The 22,678-nt window shown below is 43.6% G+C and overlaps 1 protein-coding gene across 4 annotated transcripts in view; it reads right to left on the reverse strand.

Moving 5' to 3' along the window:
* Window positions 1–830: 830 nt before the first annotated feature.
* The window catches only part of PPP2R5B (protein phosphatase 2 regulatory subunit B'beta), a 173,626-nt gene continuing 151,778 nt past the window's right edge, over window positions 831–22,678 (reverse strand). For all 4 annotated transcript variants that reach the window (XM_077459509.1, XM_077459493.1, XM_077459500.1 and 1 more), the window contains exons 10-14: window positions 20,361–20,411; window positions 17,291–17,410; window positions 15,820–15,947; window positions 5,925–6,026; window positions 831–3,678 (exon numbers count right to left, since the gene is read on the reverse strand). In XM_077459509.1, coding sequence (XP_077315635.1) covers window positions 3,543–3,678; window positions 5,925–6,026; window positions 15,820–15,947; window positions 17,291–17,410; window positions 20,361–20,411 — 537 coding nt within the window. In that variant the 3' untranslated portion in view covers window positions 831–3,542. The remainder of the gene's footprint in view (window positions 3,679–5,924; window positions 6,027–15,819; window positions 15,948–17,290; window positions 17,411–20,360; window positions 20,412–22,678) is intronic.

A 22,678-nucleotide genomic window follows, 5' to 3' on the forward strand; every position in this document is an offset into this window, starting at 1 on the left:
TAAACAATGCAGGGATGCAAAATCTGTATCCACGCACTTTTTAATTACTGTCTAGCTGTCAGGAAAGGCTGAGACTTTTAGCAGACAGGGTTTGAAATTTGGGGACTATGTTTAATGGCAGAATTACAGACTGGGGCAACTGTCTAATGCCATTAGGGGTACAGTGAGTAGGAACAGCTCTGGATAGGTTAAACATATTACACAGAATAAAGGTGAGTTAGCCCTTGTACACACGGTCGGAGAATCTGTCGGAATGAGTCTTATCGGACCGTGTCGTCGGATAATCCGACTGTGTGTGGTATGCATCGGACTGATTCCGTCCGAATCTCCGTCCAACCCAATTTTCCAACATATTGGAAATATTTCCCGACCAACTGGGCCGGACGGACCTAATCCGATCATGTGTAGAGCATTTTCATCGGACCAAGTGCCACGCATGCTCAGATCAAATTCCTACATCAAAGCTATTGGCTACTAGCCTGAATCTAGTCCCATCGTAACTAAATTACGTCATCACGTTCTGAAAGATCGGATTTTTCGCCAACTTGGCCCGACTGTGTGTATGCGACAGTTTCGGACACAATCAGTCGGACTAAATCCGACGGGCAAAATCCGACGGATTTGGTTGGCAAAATCTCCGACCGCGTGTATGTGGGCTTAGACATTAGGTCTGCAGTAGGATACATGTTTGAATATCAATGAGAGCATATTTTCTCCTTGATCCCAAATTGTTTGCACTAAGAAACATTTCAACAAAAGTGTTTTTATGGAGCCCCATCAGAAACCCTCAGCAAAACCATATTACTTTCACACAAAGCATCACTCGGACATGGAATTACCCTCATTTTACTTAGCAAGAAAAGTCATGCAAAACATACTGTAGTCAAAATAGCAGAAACTGAATGGTCAACCTTGGTGAACCTACATCTTTTTACAACCTAATAACTAAATGCCTGTATAAATATAGGTTGCCAGAAAGTTTAGACATAAAGACAGGACATATTTCTGAGACCCAGCATTTAATTCAGCAGTGAACAGGTTAAATATCATATTCACCCCACTCCTCCCCCTTCCCCCTGTGAACTAAACAAATCCAACGCTGACCATATTAAATACGAAATAAATAATAATACCATAAATAATTGTTTAAAAAAATAAAAATTAAAATGAAAACATTGCACACAATATATTTATATTTATATATACTCTTTGAGAATAGGCTAATTTATACCGTTAATAAGAGGATCAGTGTTCCCCCCACACACACACATACGTAAAGAAGAGCAGTACAATTTCATCTCCTGCTGTATTGCAATGGAAAGCTGCAGTCTAAAAAAGCAGCATATTCTTCTTTATTCTTTGTAGAAGTGTTTTGGAGTTATTTTAGGTATCACTTGGAACCAAACTGGATTCTAATGAAAATGTCTATCAAGACAATCAAGTTGTTTCATGATTTTAGTTGTTTTAATTTTCCCAGAGTCCTTTGATGAAATTTAAATCCTGAAATAAGTTGTCTTCAAGAATTGCTTGATTGTGTCATCTACGTAAAATAATTTTTTTGGTCTTGCCCTCATTACGAGCATTTTCTGTTTTCTGATACCGTGTGAAGGACTTTTTAAATGACAGTAAGAACAATTCTGAGTGTACTGCAGTTCTGCATAGTGAGCAAGTAAGACCTCTTTTTATAGAACCATATCCCGTAATGTTTTGGAAAGGTCTGAAAGACAAGTTTTTTGGCTTTTGGATCCTCTTCAACAAAATCAGAGTATGTCCCATTTCCCTCTTCTGTGATTAAACATTTGTTTCTGCTAACTACCTTTCAAAAACCCAGTTCTAGAGTACAACAGACTTATGATAAACTGGAATTTTATCTACAAATATAGGAAGCACGCAGCTGCTAATTGGATGACTAAAAGGCATATCTTCAGCTTCACGGCTTAGTTCTTTGTTTCTTCAGACAGTTGCAATTCTTCATTATGTCTTTCGTTTTCTATCAACATCTAAATCTACCAAATTTTAATACAGGTCCTGCTGACTAAGGTACTTTCTATATATTGCTAGGAAACTAGAATCCGCTGCTCTCTCAAAATAGTAATAAGTAAAAACATTTGGTGTTTGTGAGAGCATTATCTAGAACATCAGACTTTAACAACGATCCAGCTGTTAACTGCCTTACGGTATCTTTCATTTCAGTTTGTAGTCCAAAGGTATTCCATTGATGGTTTCTTGCAGAAAAATTGTTTGCAGTCGCTGAGTAATGCAAACATTTGCCAGATGCAAACTGGGAGCAGAACTGACTAAACACAATCATTTGCCTTGAAATAAACATAGATTTCCTGTTGAATTATTTCACAATGTGCCTTTAAAATGTAATTATCAGCCAATAATTATATTTAATTAACTACCATGGCACTTTCAAATAGACAATGAAATATATTTTATCTGAACTGCAATTAACTGTTGGGTAAAATTATTTATCACCGCTTATATCTAAGAACCCCTAAGAAGTTAATTTTTCCTAATTTTCTGAAAGTACACTTTAGCTTCTCTTCAATCGCGGTCAACAAACCCATTTACCAACCTGAAGCATTCGTAGGATGAACATCAGTGGGCAGTGGAGGACAGGTTAGGCTACCTAGAAGTCTTTGCTCCCATGAATCCAGCATGGTGTTTTTCTGCATGTCCATTGTTCTTAAATCTTTTGCTTGTAAGAAAGTTGATAGTTTCCTACAACCAGGAGGGATGTGTGTGGATGGGGGGCAGAGGTGGTTTCGGTTACAGAAGTGGTTCAGAACTGGCTTCCCAGAAGCCCAGACTCTTATTGACGGAATAAAGGTAACTGGTGGAGAGACTTTCCCAGAAGTCTCTGCTCTCACAGACAGAAATTGACAGACAGGAGACATAGGCCTTTCCAGAAGCCTCTGTTTTTACAAACAGAAAGTGACCATTGCTGAATATTAAGAAGGCTTTCCCAGAAGCCTTTACTTTCATGGTCAAAATACGACTGAAGTGGATTCGTGACAGGCTTGCCCGGAAGCCTTAACTTTCACAAAGGGTTACAGATGCAGGGATCTTCCCAGAAGCCCCTACTTCCACTGGACAGAAAGTGACAGAACTTTTCTTTTTTTTCCCAGGAAGCCTTTGATGTTGTAGTAACCAGTCTTGATAACCTTTTTCATAGTAATCCATAATATGAATAGATAGAAAGTGGCATAGACACATAATGGCTTTTACTAGAAGTCTTTGCTGTTACTAAGTGGGAATGGCATAAGGTGGTTTGCCGACAAGGCTTCAATATGTGTTGCTCTCCCAGGAAAAGAAAATATACTGCTAAAACATGAAAAGGAGACATCCCTGGAATGTTTTAATCCCATATGTTATAAATGGTACTGGCATCACGGTGTGAGCTAGGGCTTTCCCCCACTGAAGGAGGTACTTATGAATTATAAGCAAAGGAACAAAGGGTGCAATGTGGGGAGGAGGGGGTGTGGACTGGCTGCAGTGGTCTTCTGTTAAATAGTGGAAGGTGATCGGGGGGTCTCCTAACTTTTACTCGCTCGGCTGTGCTGTAAATTAAGCTGGTTCATCTGAGCTTCTTCTAGACCATTGAGCTTTTTAAGACGCAGCTCATCTAGTTTTTTCCAAAGCTCCTGGCGATCTTTTTCTCGCTTCATCTCCCTAATAGGAAAGAATTAACATACATAAATCAAGGGGAATACTCAGCTTAAATAAAACACAACCTAAAGTATTTAAATTGCTATCTATGATGCATTTGCAAGAATCTCAACTTCCTCTACAGTTTTTTTTCTTCAAAAGCCAAAGGCAAAGATGGTTGTAATGTCTTGTTTAAAGTTTAGTATTCTAAATGCTGTCTATCTAATGTATAATTCAAGCATAATTTAAACAATGAGAATCCAGTTTGATCAGAAAACTAACTATGAATACTTCCTGCATGTACAAACATTAAGAATGCTTAGATCTATAGTAATCTGTGTAATTGGCACATAAGATGTGGGCAGTGGGAGTTGTCACCAGGCCCCCTTAACTCAGTACTACATAAAATGTATGGAGTTAAAATTTGTTCACCCGTAGTACTGTATGTGGTTAAAAAATTAGAAATTAGACTTCTTCATCCTGAAATGTGATATTACTTTTGTAGGGTGTGCCAACATTAATCAAACATTAACTAAGGGTTAGGAACCACTGCACTATACTAATGCAAAAATGAAAAACAAAATGCGTGCATGAAGGCTATTCTCAGTATATTGATTTTAATGCGTTATTTTAAATTTTAAACAAAGTGTACCTTTTAGGTTCATACATGGCCTGTATTCTACCTTTGCTTTTTGAAGCTGAATATCAATCTGCTTTCTCTAATCCCTACAGGTCTTTAACTTTTATCACACTTTCTCCATCCTTGATTGGGTTGGAGCACCTTTGATCCACTCAGCTCCTTTCCATGAAAGCTATTACATGGCATAATATTTAAAGATTATACATGCTGCCATATTTATGGTCATGCATTCACACGTAGATAGGTAATGGTTACCTCGCATACAATATTCAATGTGGGATAAAAGCCCAACTATAACTGTTCCTAAAAATGTCCACTCCCCTTCTCCTCCTTATCCTGCCTAACCTGTAAAAATAAGGTCTGTATACCTAACTATATTTAATCTGGTCTCGTCACATGATCCCGCAGCTCTGGCTCCCTTGTGTCGGTGAGTGGCTGCTGCAGGGGAGAGGAGGAGACAGCGACACCACACCTGAGCCATTGGAGCCAATGGGTGACATCACGGCTTCCAGAATTTGGAGTGGTTGTTGAGCATTTCCATATACCAAGCTGCAGTATGATGTGACCAAACTGTGAGGTAAGTATACAGATTCTATTTTATATGGGTTGGGCAGGATAGGTAGGACGAGGTTGGGGGGAAGAAATGGTTTAAGAATAGATATAGTTAGACTTTTCTTCCACTTTAAAGCTGAACTCAGGCTTTTTCCTGGGTTTGAGAACTTCCTGTCTTATACCTTCCTGTCTTATACTCAGAACACAATAGAGTCTATATGATCGGTGCTCAGCCATTAAGAGAAAGCAATGTGTTCTAGCAATAAATAAAAAGCTTCCTCTGATTGGCTGAATCAGGGAGGCTAGCTGATGCTCTGACTCAGCAGATGTGTTCTGAGTATGAGACAGGAAGTCTCGGCTTGAACCCAGGACATTGCGGTATGCTGTATATAGTCTCAGCTACATACTGTAAAGTTTATACAGCACATCCAGTGGCCTCACATCATAGTGAGGGACATAGTTTGTTTGGGCCAACTTAGTTCAGCTTTAAGCTCAGTAAAATATCTGGTGATATCCAGTGGTCACATCAGTCAAGATACTAAATTACTTGTAAGCTAGTATGTAATATTGAATATTCCAAAATCTAGCATTTCACCTTGCTTAAAGCGGAGTTCTGTTAAAAAAAAAAAAATTAAAAATCAGCAGCTACAAATACTGCAGCTGCTGACTTTTAATAATCGGACACTTACCTGTCCTAGAGTCCTGCGATGTGGGCGCACAAAGCCCCACTCTTCTCCCCCTCCTCTCTACGGCACCGGCATTGTAACTGTGGGCGCCCAGCTGTGGTTCATGCGCGAGCTGTGCCATTCGCCGTGACTGTCCACGCAATCATCTGGGACCTGTGACGTTTCCCAGATGATTACTGAGAGGGAGGGGGGAGAGGTGATCTCCCTTCTGCTGCCGTGGTGCACCGGGAGGAAGTGGGAGCTGGGACCCTCTGAAAAGAGGGTACCGGCTCCCCCCCAAAAAAAATTACCTGCCAAATGGGGCATGTCAGGGGGTCACCTCCCTTAAAGCGGAAGTTCCATTATTGTGTGGAACGCCGCTTTAAGCATAAAGTTTTTGTAGCACGACTTACTGTTGCCTGTCAAGTTTATAGGATGCGGTGAGTTCATCAAAGAGTTTCCCATTCATTTCCATAAATGTCTTCAGGACATTATAAATCAAGGAGACGATTGTCCTAAAAAAGAAATAGAAGGACTCATCAGCAGTTGAAAAGAATTTGCAAAGTACAAAGGATATAAAGGCATGAGGCTATGGTATCTCAAACATCAGGTGCAAGAATATATTGTTGGATGATAAGTAGAGATTGCTTAAAGTATAGCTATAGGCAAAACTTTTTTCTGTTTCAGATAGAGTGATGTGGGATTAGAACACCTGTCAAGTTTTTATTTCCATCTGTGTCCCTGTTAGAAAAATTCCCTCTTTCAATGTGTCCTATTTACTGTTCTCACTGAGAATAAAAGTGCAAGAAAACCCCAAGTTTTTGGTTGTGATCAGAGCAGGATTAGAGGGGAAATCTTCCACTGGGGTGAACCTGGTGACAAAAATTAATTTTCTCACTTTGGAGGAATTTGCTCTCACTTTATGTTTTGGCTATGGGACAGGAAGCAAAGTAAAATCTACCCAATGGGACACAGATGGCTAAACAAATAAACTGACAGGAGTTATAACCCTCCCTTATTCTAGCCAATATGAAAAAATAGGATTTTTATATACAGCTTACCTGTAAAATCATTTTCTTGAGAAGTACATCATGGGACACAGCAGCTTCATTACATAGTGGGTTATATAGGCACCTCTGGTGATTGGACACTGGTTTACCCTCAATTAAGGAGAGTTCCTCCCCTATATAACCCCTCCCATATGGGAGGCACCTCAGTTTTGTAGAAAAGCAATAAGAAACCATGTAAAACCCAAGAGGGGCGGGAGCCCTGTGTCCCGTGATGTACTTCTCAAGAAAAGGATTTTACATTTAAGCTGTATATAAAAATCCTATTTTCTTGATCATACATCACGAGACACAGGAGCTTCATTACATAGTGGGATGTCCCAAAGCAATGCTCAGTTTGAAGGGAGGGAGATACAGATCAGAAATATAGACAGCCAAGGACCGGAGGATCTAAACTGCAGCCTGCAGTACACTGCGCCCAAAGGCGATATCCTCTTGCCCTCTGACATCCACCTGATAGAATCTGGTGAATGTGTGGACTGATGACCAAGTTGCAGCCTTACAGATCTGAGCCAGGGAGGCCTGGTGATGCACTGCCCAAGAAGCACCTACAGCCCTGGTTGAGTGCGCTTTCACTTGAAAAGGAGGAATCTTCCCCTTTACACTATAGGCCTGAGAAACAACCTGTCTAATCCACCTTGAGAGAGTGGATTTTGATGCCGCTTGGCCCTTCCTAGGGCCTTCCGGCAAAATAAATAAGCAATCAGTCTTTCTTATCTGAGCAGTTGCCTGAAGATAGGTACTGATTGCCCTTACCACATCTAAAGTGTGCACAGATTCTTCTTCTGCGGACTGTGGATCCAGAAAAAAGGATGGTAGGATTACATCTTGATTCAAATGGAATCCCGAAACCACCTTACGCAGAAAGGACCTGTTGGGACGCATTACGACCCGGTCCTTATGAATGATTAAATATGGTTCCTTGCTGGAGAGAGCTGCTAGCTCTGACACTCTCCTAGCCGAGGACATGGCTACCAAGAAAACCAATTTTTTAGTCAAAAGAACTAATGAAGCCAGATGCAAAGGTTCAAATGGTTGCCCCTGCAAAGCTGAGAGAACCAAATTCAGATCCCATGGGCATACCGGAGGTTCGACTGGCGGTCTTATCCGCATGGCCCCCTGGATGAAAGCCTGCACCAGGGAATGTGATGCAAGTGGCTTCTGAAAAAACACTGACAAGGCCGAAATCTGCACCTTGATAGTGCTTTCGGCCAAATTCATTTCTAGACCTGACTGGAGAAAGGCCAAGATCCTGCTAATGACATACTTTCTAGCATGCCATTCCCTGAGTTCACACCAGGAAACATATGCCTTCCAGATTTTGTAGTAAATAAGCCTGGAGGCCGGCTTTCTGGCATTGACCAGAGTAGAAAGGACTGGCCCCCGAAAGCCCACGATCCCTCAGAATGTGGGTCTCAGCAGCCAAACCGTCAAATTCAGACTGTAAAGCAGGATGGTAAATTGGACCTTGTGAGAGCAGATCTGGCCGGAGAGGAAGGATCCATGGCCTGCCTACTGCATGATCTCTGCGTACCAAGGTCGCCTGGGCCAAGCCGGGGCTACCAAAAGCACCGACTTTGTTTCCCTCTTGATTCTTCCCAGGAACCGTGACAGAAGCGGGCACGGGGGGAAGGCATACATTAGATTGTACTGATCCCAGAGCATCCGACCCTTGAGCAAGAACATCTCTTGTCCTTGACACAAATTTGTCCAGCTTTCTGTTGAATCTGGACGCAAACAGATCTACGTCTGGAGTACCCCACCTGCGACATATGTTCTGAAACACGTCGGGGTGCAGAGCCCATTCTCCTGGGCACAAATGCTGGCGGCTCAGAAAATCCACCTGCCAATTTTCCACTCCTGGAATGAAGACTGCAGAAAGGGATGGAACATGCCTTTCTGCCCAGGCAAGTATGCGATTCACCTCTTTTTGTGCAACCAGACTCCTGGTACCACCCTGGTGATTGATATAGGCCACTGCTGTGGCATTGTCGGACTGAACCCGAACAGGGAGACCCCGTAGTCTGTAAGACCACTTTATGAGAGCCATATAAACTGCCCGGATCTCCAAGACATTTATGGGCAATAGCTTCTCGATCACAGACCATTTCCCCTGCGAGCACGTCTCCTCCAACACTGCTCCCCAGCCTGTCAGGCTGGCATCTGTCGTAGTAATCTTCCATAGAAGAGGAAGAAAAGTTTTGCCTTTCAGCAAATTCTCGGTTTGTAACCACCGAACGAGACTCTTGCGTGTCCCTGGGGACAGACACATAGGAAGATCCAAGGCCTGGGGCTTCCTGTTCCACGCCGCAAGGATGCATCTTTGCAGAGGCCTTGAGTGGAACTGGGCGAATGGAACTGCCTCGAAGGAGGCGACCATTTTCCCTAACAGTCTCATGCACAACCGAATGGGGGAAGATCTTCTGCCCAGAATTAGGTGCACCAGACCCCCAATGGCCAAGGCTTTTGGCCTTGGTAGAAACACCCCGCCTTGAGCGGTGTCGATGACCATACCCAGGTACTCCAACCTGGTAGCAGGCTGTAGGGACGATTTTTCTAGGTTTATAATCCAACCTAGGCGTTCCAGGTGGTCTAGTGTTCTGGTAACACTGTGGTTCAGGAGCGCTACTGTTTTCTCTATGAGAAGCAAATCGTCTAGATAAGCCATGATGGCTATACCCTGAGCTCTTAGGTTTGCCAAGAGAGGGTCCAGAATCTTTGTGAAGACTCGAGGAGCCGTAGCGAGCCCGAACGGCAAAGCCACAAATTGAAAATGGCGCCGCTCTACCGCGAACCTTAGATACTTTTGGTGTGCGGAAAACATTGGCACATGAAGATATGCATCCTTGATATCTATTGATGCCATAAACTCTCCCCCTTGCAGGGAGGAGACCACAGCACGTATTAACTGCATTCGGAAGGACCGGATGCGTAAAAAACCGGGTCAGATCCTTCAGATCCAGGATAGGTCTGACACCTCCATTTGGCTTTGGAACGGTGAAGAGATTCGAGTAAAACCCTGAACCCTGTTCTTTTGGGTCCACTTCCACTATCACCCCCTGGGATAGTAAGTGATCTAAGGCCAGGAATAGCGGTCTTTGCATTACTGGATCCCTGAAGACTTGACCTTAGAAAGCGAGAAGGTGGAATCTCCTAAAACTCTAGCTTGTAGCCCAGAGATACCAAGGAGACTACCCACCTGTCCTGGATCTCTTCCCGCCAGGCTTCTGCAAACTGCAGGAGCCTTCCCCCCACTCGGCCGAGCGGGGGCGCCCCTTCACAAGGAAGCTTTTGGGCTCTGCTTGGCAGGCTTTCGCCCCCAAGTCTTTTTCTGCCCCTGGGCCCGGCCTTGAGCCTTTCCTGTAGAGGGAGGTTGGGAAGGCCGTCGCCACTGCTTAGAGCTTGATGCTCTGGGAGAGAGAGAACGCCTAAATGATGGACGTTTGCTCCTTTTGATTGGAAGGAGAGTAGATTTACCCCCTGAAATTCTTTGGGCGAACTTGTCTAATTCTTCTCCAAATAAACGTTCCCCCTTAAACGGGAACCCAATCAAATGCTTCTTGCATGATAGCTCAGCTGCCCAATTTTTTAGCCATAGGGCCCCTCGCATGTGTACCAAAAGGAGAGACAAACAAGATGCTTGTTAGACAGAATCCAAAATCGCATCAATCATAAAACACAGAATTTGAGGTATTTCTGCATAGTTCTCCACCTCCTCACTGGGAAGGAGGCCAAGCATCTGCTTAACTTGTTCCTTGAGGAACTGACACAACCCCACGGCTGCGACTGTAGGTTGCACTACTGCACCAGTCATGGAAAGGAGGCTTTCAATAAGGTTTCCAGCTTCTTATCAGTTGGATCCTTAAATACCTGAGCATTATCCAAAGGACAGGTCAGGTTTCTATTCACGCAAGAAACAGCCGCATCGACAGATGGGACCCCCCATTTCTTGGCAAAACTTTCCTCCAGAGGATAAAGCATAGAAAACCTTTTAGGAGGAGCAAACAGTTTATCGGGATGTCCCCAATCCTCATACAACAATTTATCCATTAAGGGATGAATTGGAAAGGGAAAGGCAGTCTGTGGGATTTTCCTGACTCCCAGGGAAGAAACAGAGGAAGTAGCGACTTCAGCAGCAGGCATTTTGAATGTGGTACGCACCAACTCAGTATAATATTGCACCTGTTTTCTGAGTGCCTGGGAGGAGGGACTCTCTCCTCTTCCTCTGATTCATCCGACTGCTCATGATCCCTGTCCCAAGATAGGGATCTCTCCTCATTGTCAGAAGTGTCATCTGAAAGAGGAATCTCAGCAGAGGGAGGGGATCTACCCCTTTTCCTGCTATCTTTAAGGGAAGCTGAAATAAAATTCATGATTCTCCCTTCAAAACCCTCCAATGTAGCCCTAAGGGAGTCCTCAGTGATATATACCGGGGCTGAAATATTAGGAGAGGCTGCAAAGCCTGACAGGGGCACTGACCCATCCTGTGAGGCTGGCTCCAGTCTTGCAGGGGGGGATGGTAACCTACAGGCATTTGGAACCCCTAGACCTAGGCGGTGATTTACCAGTGCCTTTGTTACCTCCCCCTGAGATCCTCTTACGGGGAGACATAGTCCTAAGCTGCAAAGCAGAGGTACTAGTACAAAGTGCAATCACTGTTGTGCTCAAAGTCTCACAATAAATATATATGCTTAAACTGCACAACCTGATGCTGAGTAGGTGTCTTAGGTTTGCCTGGATCCAATCCCTTAGGATGCTTACTGCCCACAGCTCCTGTGTCTCCACTTACAGCCCCCTGGCGCTCTGGGCTTTTTAAAATCGCCGCCTGGCGCCTACGCAGTACAGCGCCGTGCACGTCCCCCCTCCATTAGCACGGGAGTGCGCTTAGCGCGCGTGCACGCGGACCACCGGACTTCCAGGGCCTAAGGGGACCACCATCAGAGCTGCGCGGGACCCCCAGACTACGTGGGACCCCTGTATTACCTTTATTGTGACAGAGAGTGCAGTGGAAACGTGAGTCATCTGGAGGAACCAGGCTTCACTGAGCGTGTGTATCTGAAAGGCATGTAAATATGCATCAGGCTGCTCTTACTCCCTCTAGTGGTGGAAACCAGGTAAGACATACAACTACTCAATGAAGAAATCCATAATATACATTTATATAGGATTAACTTCCCTTACCTGTCCTCGTTGCAGGAATTGCTGAAAACAGACAGATTCCAGCCTTCACCCATCATGGCGAGCAGAGTTGTGCCAACCTTCAGGATTTTTTGGGGTTCCTTCTCAGAGGAACCTCCTTCCTGGACCTTGTAAAAGACTCTCCCAGAAACTTTCGTGCCACTATGTAAATAGTACACCAAGTCTGGTTTTCCCAGAGCCCAGTCTTCCAATAGGAGAGGACTTACAGGCAAAACCTCGTTTCTTCGGATGACGAGGCCCAGGTACCATACCATCTTGGGAGTCAAAATATCGGCCCGAGATATGGATCCGGTTTGTTGTAGACCTTAGGCCCCCGCAGGGACCTGCACAGAGCTTTCTTCGTAGCACATGTTTTATGTGACCAACCACCATAGACACCGGCGAAAAAACTGAGGTGCCTCCCATATGGGAGGGGTTATATAGGGGAGGAATTCTCCTTAATTGAGGGTTAACCAGTGTCCAATCATCAGAGGTGTCTATATAACCCACTATGTAATGAAGCTCCTGTGTCCCGTGATGTATGATCAAGAAAATACCTTTAGTTTAGCTATAGGTGTATCAGTGTTCTGTAGCCTCAATGAGTTTGGAAGGGGACTGCCAGGCTTGCATTGTGGGCATCTTTTTTTCAATTGAATTTAGATAAGTGACAGATGATTGGTGCATCCAGCATTACATTATAGGAGGAAAGGAACAGGTAACAAAAGGTTCCAACATTTGGTTCACACTGATGCGATTTCAGATGCGATTTCATATGCTTTCCAGAACTCTTTTATTAGCATGACAAGTGAAATACCATGTGTTTGACATCTATGCAGTCCATGCGCAATGCGATTTTTAAAAGGGTCCTGTGTGTGTCTGGTGGGATGAAGTGCAATTGTTAGCCCATATTGTATATTTGAATAGAAACTGATTGAAAAATGCATAGGTGTTAAAATTCAATGCGATTTCAGTAAATTTTCTAGAACTCTGTGCTGTGTTTCTCAGGGGAGAGAGAGAGAGACCAGGCCATAAATTAAAATCGCAGCTGTATCAAAATCGCAATGCAAACACAGTGGAATCACAGATAAATGTGCGTGAAGTCACACTGGCTTTAGTCCTTCAAATCTCACTATCAAACTCATTCAAATTGCACCGTATCAGTGTGATCCTAGCCCTAATTTGGTTGGTGCTAGGATTATAAAAGACTAAGGCCACCTTTAGTGAAATCCAGTAGGCACGCTTAGAAAATTGTGCCAGTGGTCACATATCATTAGCAGTGGGAGGGCTTAAAGAAGTGTGGTTAAACAAAAGCTTTCTTGTACCTATAAAATATGCTTAGATTGCTGTGTCAGTAGGTTGAGCAAGAAAAACCCAGCAGATTCCTCTATCCACACAAATTTGGTGAATGGAGGAATCCCTCCCATCGGACATTGCCTGTCCCAAGTACAATCCTTTTAGTATTTAGTATTTTCTCCAGTAAAATTCTGTCCTCTGTTATCCCAGATAGCAAGTGATTGAGCGGCAAGTTTGAAAATGACTTGCTAAGCTATTGCTAGACTTGCCAGGCTTTACACATCTGTTGCACAATTTGCATTGCTTGACTCCAGATCAACTTTCTTTGCAAACATTCTGCAAGTCTGTTGCAAGTTCTGTATCAGTTATGTTGTTCAATAGTCATTCCTCCACAGGGGTCACTGTGACTTGCAGAGCTCTTGCTGTAGACTCACCACTGCAACTTTGCTCTTGCTAGAGACTTGCCACACAAATTTGCTACAAATTGGAAAAATTTCAACTAGTGCTTTAAGTGTTCTGCAAGTGTACAACTTGCCAGTAAAAATGTGCAGCAAGTTAACAAGACTTACAATTCAACACTGTCACAAATTTGTGGCAAGTTATCCTTGCTATTTGGGATTCTGTCCCCTGGTGTAACCCCTTAGATTGGTCTGTGCCCAGGACAATTCCCCCCCAGATTTTTCTGGACTCCAGTCTAATCCCCCCCTGCAGTCTGTGCCCACTACAACCCTACAAGCCCCCACTTTCTCAAGCTAGTCTGAGTTGGGGGGGGGGGGGGGGGGTAGAACAAGGCACATACAAACCTTGGGTGTGGTTGTACTGGGGTACAGACTCAATCTGTCACGGTTACATCTGCACAATCCGCCCCCCCCCCAAAAAAAAAAAATGATCACAGATCTAAGGTCAGAGAGAGACCAGCATGGGCTCCAGATGACATCAGTGACCCACCCCCATCAGAGATACTGATCCCACTAATCCAGCAATAGGATCTGTGTGTGGCTGCAAATGGAGTCACACAGGATCATCTGTGACAGGAGCCGCACAGCTGGCAGTGACAGGAGGCGGAGCCACACAGCCAACAGTGACAGAAGCAGTGTTGCCAACCTACCAGATTGAAATTTACTGACACGACACCCAAAATTTCCTGGCACAACCAAGTTTTTACTGGCATTTCCAGAAGTTACAAAATTACAGTTTTAAGTGCAAATTTTAGTATTTAGGCTACAAATAGGTACAATATGCAATTAGCAATGTGATTTAAGGTAGATATTAGGGCAAAAAATATATTTCTTATATTTTTTTTTATATATAGTAAGAAAGTAGCTGAGGGACAGGACAGGAGGTCAAGAAATTAGAATAGGAAGGCACACAAACATGAAGTTGACTCTTGGTCACTTCAGTCTACTTCAGTCTAAACAGCACTGACAGTTCCGCTCCCAACCTGCCCTGCTCCTGTCCTACAGACCCAAAAACGAGGCTCTGGCCACTCTGATTGGCTCCCTTGCACCATGACATCACACGATATGCTCGGGCACTGCTTCCCCTAGTGCCGTGTGATCACACTATAGCAGGAACTCAGATGGTCTCGGCCACCTCTGGACCGACCCTAACATCACAGACATATTTTTTACTGGCAACTTTTTCCCTTTACTGGCATTTACTGGCAGGTGAAAATTGCCTGTTTTTTACTGGCTGCCAGTAAAAATACTGACGGTTGGCAACACTGGACGGAAGGCAGAGCCACATAGCCAACAGTGACAGGAGCCAACATAGTGGGCAGTGACAGAAGGCAGAGCCAAATAGCCAACAGTGACAGGAGCCAACATAGTGAGCATTGACAGAAGGCAGAGCCACACAGCCAACAGTGACAGGAGCCAACATAGGTGGCAGTGACAGAAGGCAGAGCCACATAGCCAACAGTGGCAGGAGCCACATAGTGGGCAGTGACAGAAGGCAGAGCCACATAGCCAACAGTGACAGGAGCCAACATAGTGGGCAGTGACAGAAGACAGAGCCACATAGCCAACAGTGACAGGAGCCAACATAGTGGGCAGTGACAGAAGGAGGCAGCGGCACACAATGGGCAGTGTTAGAAGCCACATAGGAGACAGCGACAGAAGGTAGAGGCACACAATGGGCAGTGTTAGGAGCCACAAAGCAGGCAGTGACAGGAAGTGGAGCCACACAGTGTCCAACGACAGGAGCCAACATAGCAGCGGGAAGTGACAGGTACTGCACAGAGGGGAATGACAGGTGCTGTTGCAACACATCAAACTTGTCCTATCCATGGGTGCAGTGTGGGTCAGAACACAGTGGGCCCCATTCCCATGATGCACTACTGTTTGACTGTATACATTTGTATTTGGTGTTATGCATGCTTTCACACACAGAACCAGCAATATAATTGGCTTTTCAGCAGCCCATATCAAGTGAAATGCTAAAGTGATCACTTTAGCTTTTCATTTGAGACAAGCTCAGTTTCAGCTTTCCATCTTGTGTGAATGAGGTGTTAAAATCACAACAGAAAATATGTTCCCTTCTTTAATGAGCCCAAAAATTTGATGATATTGAGCAATGTGCCACTTATAGCATGTGATAAGTGATTCTGCAGCTTGATGAGTCAGTCTGTGTTTGTGTTTCCTTGTAGAATTAAAACCAATGACCGAAGGCAATATCCTTAGTCATGAGAGTCACCTCATACAATAGATCTATTACAGGCCTCCCATTATTGACATATTACAGCATGCTTCCTTCCTGGGACAGCACTTACTGGTTCCAGTGCTCCTTGGAGACTTGGTAGAGTGTGCCGAATATAAGGGGGAGGATGGTGTGACAGTTTTCCTCTATCAGACTTAGGATGTACTCATTGTTCCAGAAATAAAGTGCTCGCTCTGCAACCTGAAACAAGATATAAAGACAAATTATGTAATTAAAATGGTATTAAACCCCAAACCAGAAATGTAAAACATTGCAGCTTACCAATCCTTGGATGTGGTGGCCACATTAGTTTTTTTTTTTTTTTTTTTTTTTTAGGCTTTTTCCCCTCTGTTTTCACCTGATGATCTTGCCTGTAGCACACCTCCTGTATTATGGCTCATGCACACCACAGCCCAAAGAAGCTCAAAGAAGCTGCTCGTTTGGGTTTTTATTTCTGCCTGTAAGCTCATATGCCTGTAAACTCCTGAAAATGCCTATAATGTGCATGGCCACATTGCCTAACATGGAGGGGAGTTTCCAGGCAGAAGAAAAAAAAAAAACCTCAAACGCTTGTAGGAACAGCTTCTTTGAGACGCAGTGTGCATTAGCCCTTATGCCACGTACGCACGGTCAGATTTTCCAATGGGAAATGTTGGATGTGAGCTTGTTGCCGGAAAGTCCGATCATGTATATGCTCCATCAAACATTTGCTGTCGGAATTTCCGCCCACAAATGTTTGATAGCAGGTTCTCAAATTTTCTGCCAACAAAACTTGTTGTCGGAAAGTCGGATCGTGTGTACACAAGTCTGTTGCACAAAAGTTCATGCATGCTCTGAATCAAGCAGAAGGGGGCGCACTGACTATTGCACTTCCTTTTTCTCGGCTTGTGGTACGTCTTGTACTTCACCGCGTTCTTGACGTTTGGAATTTTGGGCCAACATCTGTGTGACCACGTGTATGCAAGACAAGTTTGAGCCAACATCCTTTTGAAAAAATTCACGGTTTTGTTGTCAGAAAATCCGATCGTGTGTACAGGGCATTAGAGTGTCCCCTCTCTAGATAAAGGAGCACAGGGGCACCTTTGGACAGCAGCATTTTCAGTCTGGGGGAAGGGGAGTGTTAGGTGTACTAGCAGATTTAGATACACTAACAAATTGAAGCCAAACTCCAGCTCACGCTGCAGTTACAGCAGCAGTTTTTTTGGGGAGGTAAAGGTTTTACATGACTAAATACAAGCTGATCATTGCAAGCACTCTGTCGATACTAAATGGTTTGTCTCAACACCCTTAGCTGATACATTTGCAGGACAGCTTGTTCTGACTTACTGGTCAGATCACCAAGTAGAAATAAAGGAAAGCTTAAAAATAAGATATAAATGCAGCCATCACATCTAAGAATTGGTAAGCTGCAATATAATGCATTTCTGCTTATGGGTTTAATACTGCTTTAAGGCTGAAAACAAAAGCTGGTGAATTTAAAGTATCAAGTAACAGATATACACATGTGCAATATTTTTTTTTGTAACAATATGACATTTATATACCTGAAAGTGAGGACTGGAAATACAGCGAGCGATCTGTTTAAATAGAGGCTCTTGAATCTTCACAAACTGGGAGGGTTCAATGACATCTAGAATTTCCTCTAACTCTCCAAGGAACATTACCTGCCAGAAGACACACACATTTACCTACATGACAGGAGTATTACTCGGGGGTTTTAAGGTTATTAAAGTGTATAAGTGCAGCATTATCTACTTTTTTCATGTACTATCATCTTCTATATTCACTTCTTTGCCAACAAACATGCTCATAATGCTATATAATTCTCTTTGTGCTGTCTCCCAAGAGATCTGCTCTGAGCACAGAGCGCAGACTGTCACCACCGCTCTGTGCTCTGCCCCTCCAGCACTCACTGGAGGACTGGGCTGTGGAGAAGATAGGAGCAGCTGGCTCAGGCTCTTAGTAGTGCATGGATAGGCTGAGTCAGCTGCCAGTCAAGCATCTGGGTGGATCCCAACATGATTGTTGGGATTCCCACAGAGCCTGGACCGGCTCTGTGACATTAGCTGACAATGGGCTTTATCCTTTATCTGGGTCAGAGGAGTGCTGAACTAAGTGCACTCCCGTGACCCGCAGGAAAAGTATGGTCATAATAGCTTTGGCCGCACTTCTCCTTTTATTTGTTTGTATGTTTTTTGGATACAGGTGTAATATGAAGAATGATGTAACCATACTGCAAAATAGATCAAATAGATATTAAAGAGGAAGCAAAGCTTGCTGTATTCTTTGTACCTATAGGTAAGCCTAGAATAAGGCTTACCTATAGTTACTGTAAATATCTGCTAAACGTGTGCCGTTCAGGAGATATTTGCTGTATACTGCACCAATTATGTAACCGGCGCATGCGTTCTGAAGGAGCAGCCGCCCATGCTGTTTCTTCAGAAGCCAGTGCCGTGACTGGCAGCTCCCCTGCGCATGAGTGGAAATTACATCCCGCGGCCCTGGCCAGTCACACAGCCGGAGTCCGCAGGCCCAGAAGAAAGACGGGTGAAGATAGATGTGGCCTCGAGCAGTGATGACGAGGGCTTCGTTTGCAGGTAAGTGTCACATAATGTGCTAGTATGCCATGCATACTAGCACATTATGCCTTTACTTTGCAGGTAACAAAAAAGAAGAAAAAAACTCCAGGTTTACTTTCTCTTTAAAATCGCAACTTTGTTGGAAGCATTCACAAGTATAAATAATGTATTTACATAAAAATCTGTTTACAAAGGCTAATATTCTTGCAGATGCTACGAGGGTGCACTTGGCAAGGGTTTTCAGGGCCTGCCAAATTTACCCTGAATGCTGGCTAGAAAAGGGTCAATTCTGAGCCACTGACACTGGCATCCTCCATATTCCTGTCATGACAGGTTTACTTTAAGAGGTGGCTTTATTAGTGGTGATTGGTAGACTTGTGCACAACAGAACATTTTGTTTAGTTTCTTTTCATTTTCATTCATAATATACATACCTTCATTCTGTTATATTCGTTATGTTAATTTGTTTTCGGATAATTTGTTATTTCTACAGAGTGTCAATATTCATTATACTGAATCTCGAATCATGTTGAATTCATTCGTTATATTCACTGTAATCTCTTTCGTATTCGTTGAAATTTGAATATTAACCACTTTGCGCCGGAGGACCATCCTGGGACATCTTTGACTTTCCGGGGTTATATCTGAATGATGCCTGCAGCTACAGACATCATTCAGACATCGGCTTTTTCAGCCAGCGATTCCCTATACCATAAGAATGATCATAGCGACTGTTACACCGCTTCATCGATCTTACGGGCGGCGGAAGGGGAGACCCCCCATCCCGCCGCCCTCTGCTGTTTCTACCGACTCACCGCTTCCATCGGTGAGTCGGACAGAGGATCTGCCAGCCCCAGATGGTGATCATAGAGATTTCCGGTGGACCAGATGGTTGCCAGAGTCTCTATGGTCCTTCCAAGGGCGGGCGCTATGTAATGACGTCACGCCCGGCCTCTGCATTCAAAAAAACGGCGCCGCCTCGGCTGGGAAGCCGTGATCTTTTTTTTGAAGAAGTCACGTTGTATGACGTATCGCGTAGGGAGTGGCCGTAGGACGTACCAGAAGTAGAGTAAGACTGGCGGAAGACGCCACGCCACCATCTTTATTCATCTTGCTGTGCTGTTTTATCTTAGTTTTAGTTTTAATGTGAGAGTCTCTTGTTTATATTAATAAATTGATCCTTTAACGTTTTATACTACACCATTGGAGCCTCCTCTCTCTCTCCCTTCCCCTCTCCCCTCTTGTTTTGAGCCATATACTACGGAATACATCCTTGGATTAACAGTATAAGCATCCATGCTAATAATGGCCCTCTAGTGGCCGAATGAGGTATTTACATCTTTTATCTGGATTTCCCTGATGGCTGTTTATGAGGAATGAAATTGGAGACCCCCTGTGTTTTTTGATGAGCCTGTTTTCTCTGTCTTAAGGTGAGAGTTCTGGGAGCCCTGACTGTCCACTTCATTATTTTTTCATCATCATTTTTCAACATTTCTTGGTGCTTATTATTATATGGACTATTTATTTATTTTTTATTTGATCTTTTCACATGATGTTTTTGCACTTAGCTAATTTTGATTTATTTATTTATATATATATATATATAGTATTGGCATCATTTGCGCAGGACTCTTTTCTTCGTTATCACTTTTTTGATAGTTTTGTGTTCACTATTCCGTCTTGCTGCATTTTTTGCACTATATATTTGCACGTGCACTTTGTGATTTTATATATTTTTATATATACATTTTATATACTTTCATCATCAGCTGTTTAGATTTATATTCACTTCAGTTGCACTTTTTCCATAGTAGCGTGAAGGCTCACTTTTTCATTGTATGCTATATACCTTCTTTTTGTCAAAAAATATAACAGCAACTTTATAAACTTGAGTCCAAGTACATGTAACATATTTCCCATGTTTGTGAATCAACAGACAGTGCTTCCAGCGTATATTGTAAAGATACCTCAATTTTACCAATTCATTTATATATAATATTTAGATGATTCTGTGTTCATTATAACTGTGGTTTACCTCCTTTTGAGTGCAGGTTTTGGGCCAGTACTTTAACAAACCTCGAATTACCTGTAAAGATAAACATTGTTACTTATTTCAAATACTTTTGACAATGTCACAAGAATTATAAAGTGCATTTATTGTAACTGCAATTGATGGCAGTTTTCTAGTAAAGTCATTATACTAATATTCCCAGCAGGACACATTTGGCCAATTTCTAAAAAACAAAACAGATGTGTGGTGTTATCATTAGTAACCTATCATGTTCCAGCTCTCTTTCTTAAATCGAATAAAAGATTAGGTATCCATCGGGGTTCATTTACTAAAACTGGAGAGTGCAAAATTTGCTACAGCTGTGCACGGTAGCCAATCAGCTTCTAACTGAAGCTTGTTTTACTGCTGCAGTGCGGGCTGGCTGCACAGATTTACGTATACACTATATTACTAAAAGTATTGGTAGGTCTGCCTTTACATGCACATGTACTCTAATGGCATCCCAGTCTTAGTCCGTAGGGTTCAATATTGAGTTGGCCCACCCTATGCTGCTATAACAGCTTCAACTCTTCTGGGAAGGCTGTCCACAGGGTTTAGGGGTGTGTCTATGGGAATGTTTGCCCATTCTTCCAGAAGCGCATTTGTGAGCTTAGGCACTGATGTGGATGAGAAGGTCTGGCTTGCAGTCTCCACTCTAATTTACTCAAAAGGTGTTCTATTGGTGTTCTATGGTCAGTTAGGGGTCAGACATTAACCACTTGCTTACTGGGCACTTAAACCCCCCTCCTATCCAGACCAATTTTCAGCTTTCAGCGCTGATGCACTTTGAATGACAATTGCGCGGTCATACAACACTGTACCCAAATCAAATTTTTATCATTTTCCCCCCCAAATAGAGCTTTCTTTTGGTGGTATTTGATCACCTGTGTAATTTTTATTTTTTGTTAAAAAAATTTAAAATGACCGAATTTTTTTTTAACCTTTTGTTTTATTTTTTTATTTTGTTATCAAATTTTAAAACGGGTAATTTTTGTCTGTCATTGATGTACGCTGATGAGGCGGCACTGATGGGCACCGATAGGTGGCAGTGATGGGCACTGATGGGTTACACTGATAGGCAGCACTTCTAGGTGGCACTGATTGGCACCACTGGTGGGCATTGATAGGTGGCACTTGTGGGCATTGATATGTGGCACTTGTGGGCACTTTCAGATGGTATAAATGAGGCATAATTGCCTCTTCTGTTTTGGGACCGATGTCCCTTTAAGATGAGCCGGTGATCGGCTTTTTTTTCTCCTCTGCTGTCTGCGTGAGGAGAAAAAAACGACCGCAGAGCTTTTGTTTTGATCATTGGTTACTCGGATCAGTGATCACCCGAGTCTTAGTGACTTGGTGATCTCCGCATGCGCCCTGTAGGGCACGCACAGGGAGCGTGCCCAGGGGATGCCGTCATATGATGGCCTCCCGGGAATTCATATCCGCCCTGTGGCCGTCATTCGGCTATAAAACGGATGTCAAGTGGTTAATGGAGGGTGGAATGGGGATAGATGGGGGAGGATTATGGCAGGTGACAAGAAAAGTTCCCATGTTGCAAACAACCATTAGAAATGATAGTGCCATTTGTACTACTAAAAAAGATATGCAAAACACAAGAGCAAAATGTAATAATGCATTAAAGTGTTTGTTCACCAATGCCAGAAGTCTGCCAAGCAAAATAGGTGAGTTGGACGCTCTTGTGCACGAGAAGAGCTATGATGTAATCGGTATTGCTGAAACTTGCCACAATTCCCACATGACTGGGCTATTAATATTCCTGGCAATGCACTCTTTCGGAGAGAAAGGAAAAAAAGAAAAGGTGGCGGGGTCTGTCTCTATGTGAGAAGGGATCTTAAAGCGAGTGTGAATGAGGACCTAATTGATGGAGAATGTGATGTGGCTGAAGCATTATGGGTGGAACTGCACATAGACGTGCATAGTTTAAAGTTAATCATTGGAGTTTGTTATAGACCACCCAATGTTAGTGAGGTGGAGACTCAGTTCCTTGCATAGATGGAAAGGGCTGCAAGGGCTGGGAAGGTGATAATAATGGGGGATTTTAACTACCCGAACTGGAGTAATGACACTGCTAGGACAGTTAAAGCGGAGGTCCACCCTAAAGTGGACCTTCCGCTCATTGGAATCCTCCCCCCCTCCGGCGCCACAATTGGCACCTTTCAGGGGGGTGCAGGTACCTGTACAGTACAGGTATCTGCACCCACTTCCGGGATAGCTCTCTGCGGAAAGGGGCGTAGATTCTGCAGAATCTACGCCTCTTTCCGAAAGTCCCCCGCTGCCTGCTGGGA

Source organism: Lithobates pipiens, unplaced genomic scaffold (genome assembly GCF_037356315.1).
Source record: "Lithobates pipiens isolate NorthernLeopardFrog02 unplaced genomic scaffold, aLitPip1_a1.2 Scaffold_10, whole genome shotgun sequence".
Lineage (NCBI taxonomy): Eukaryota > Metazoa > Chordata > Amphibia > Anura > Ranidae > Lithobates > Lithobates pipiens.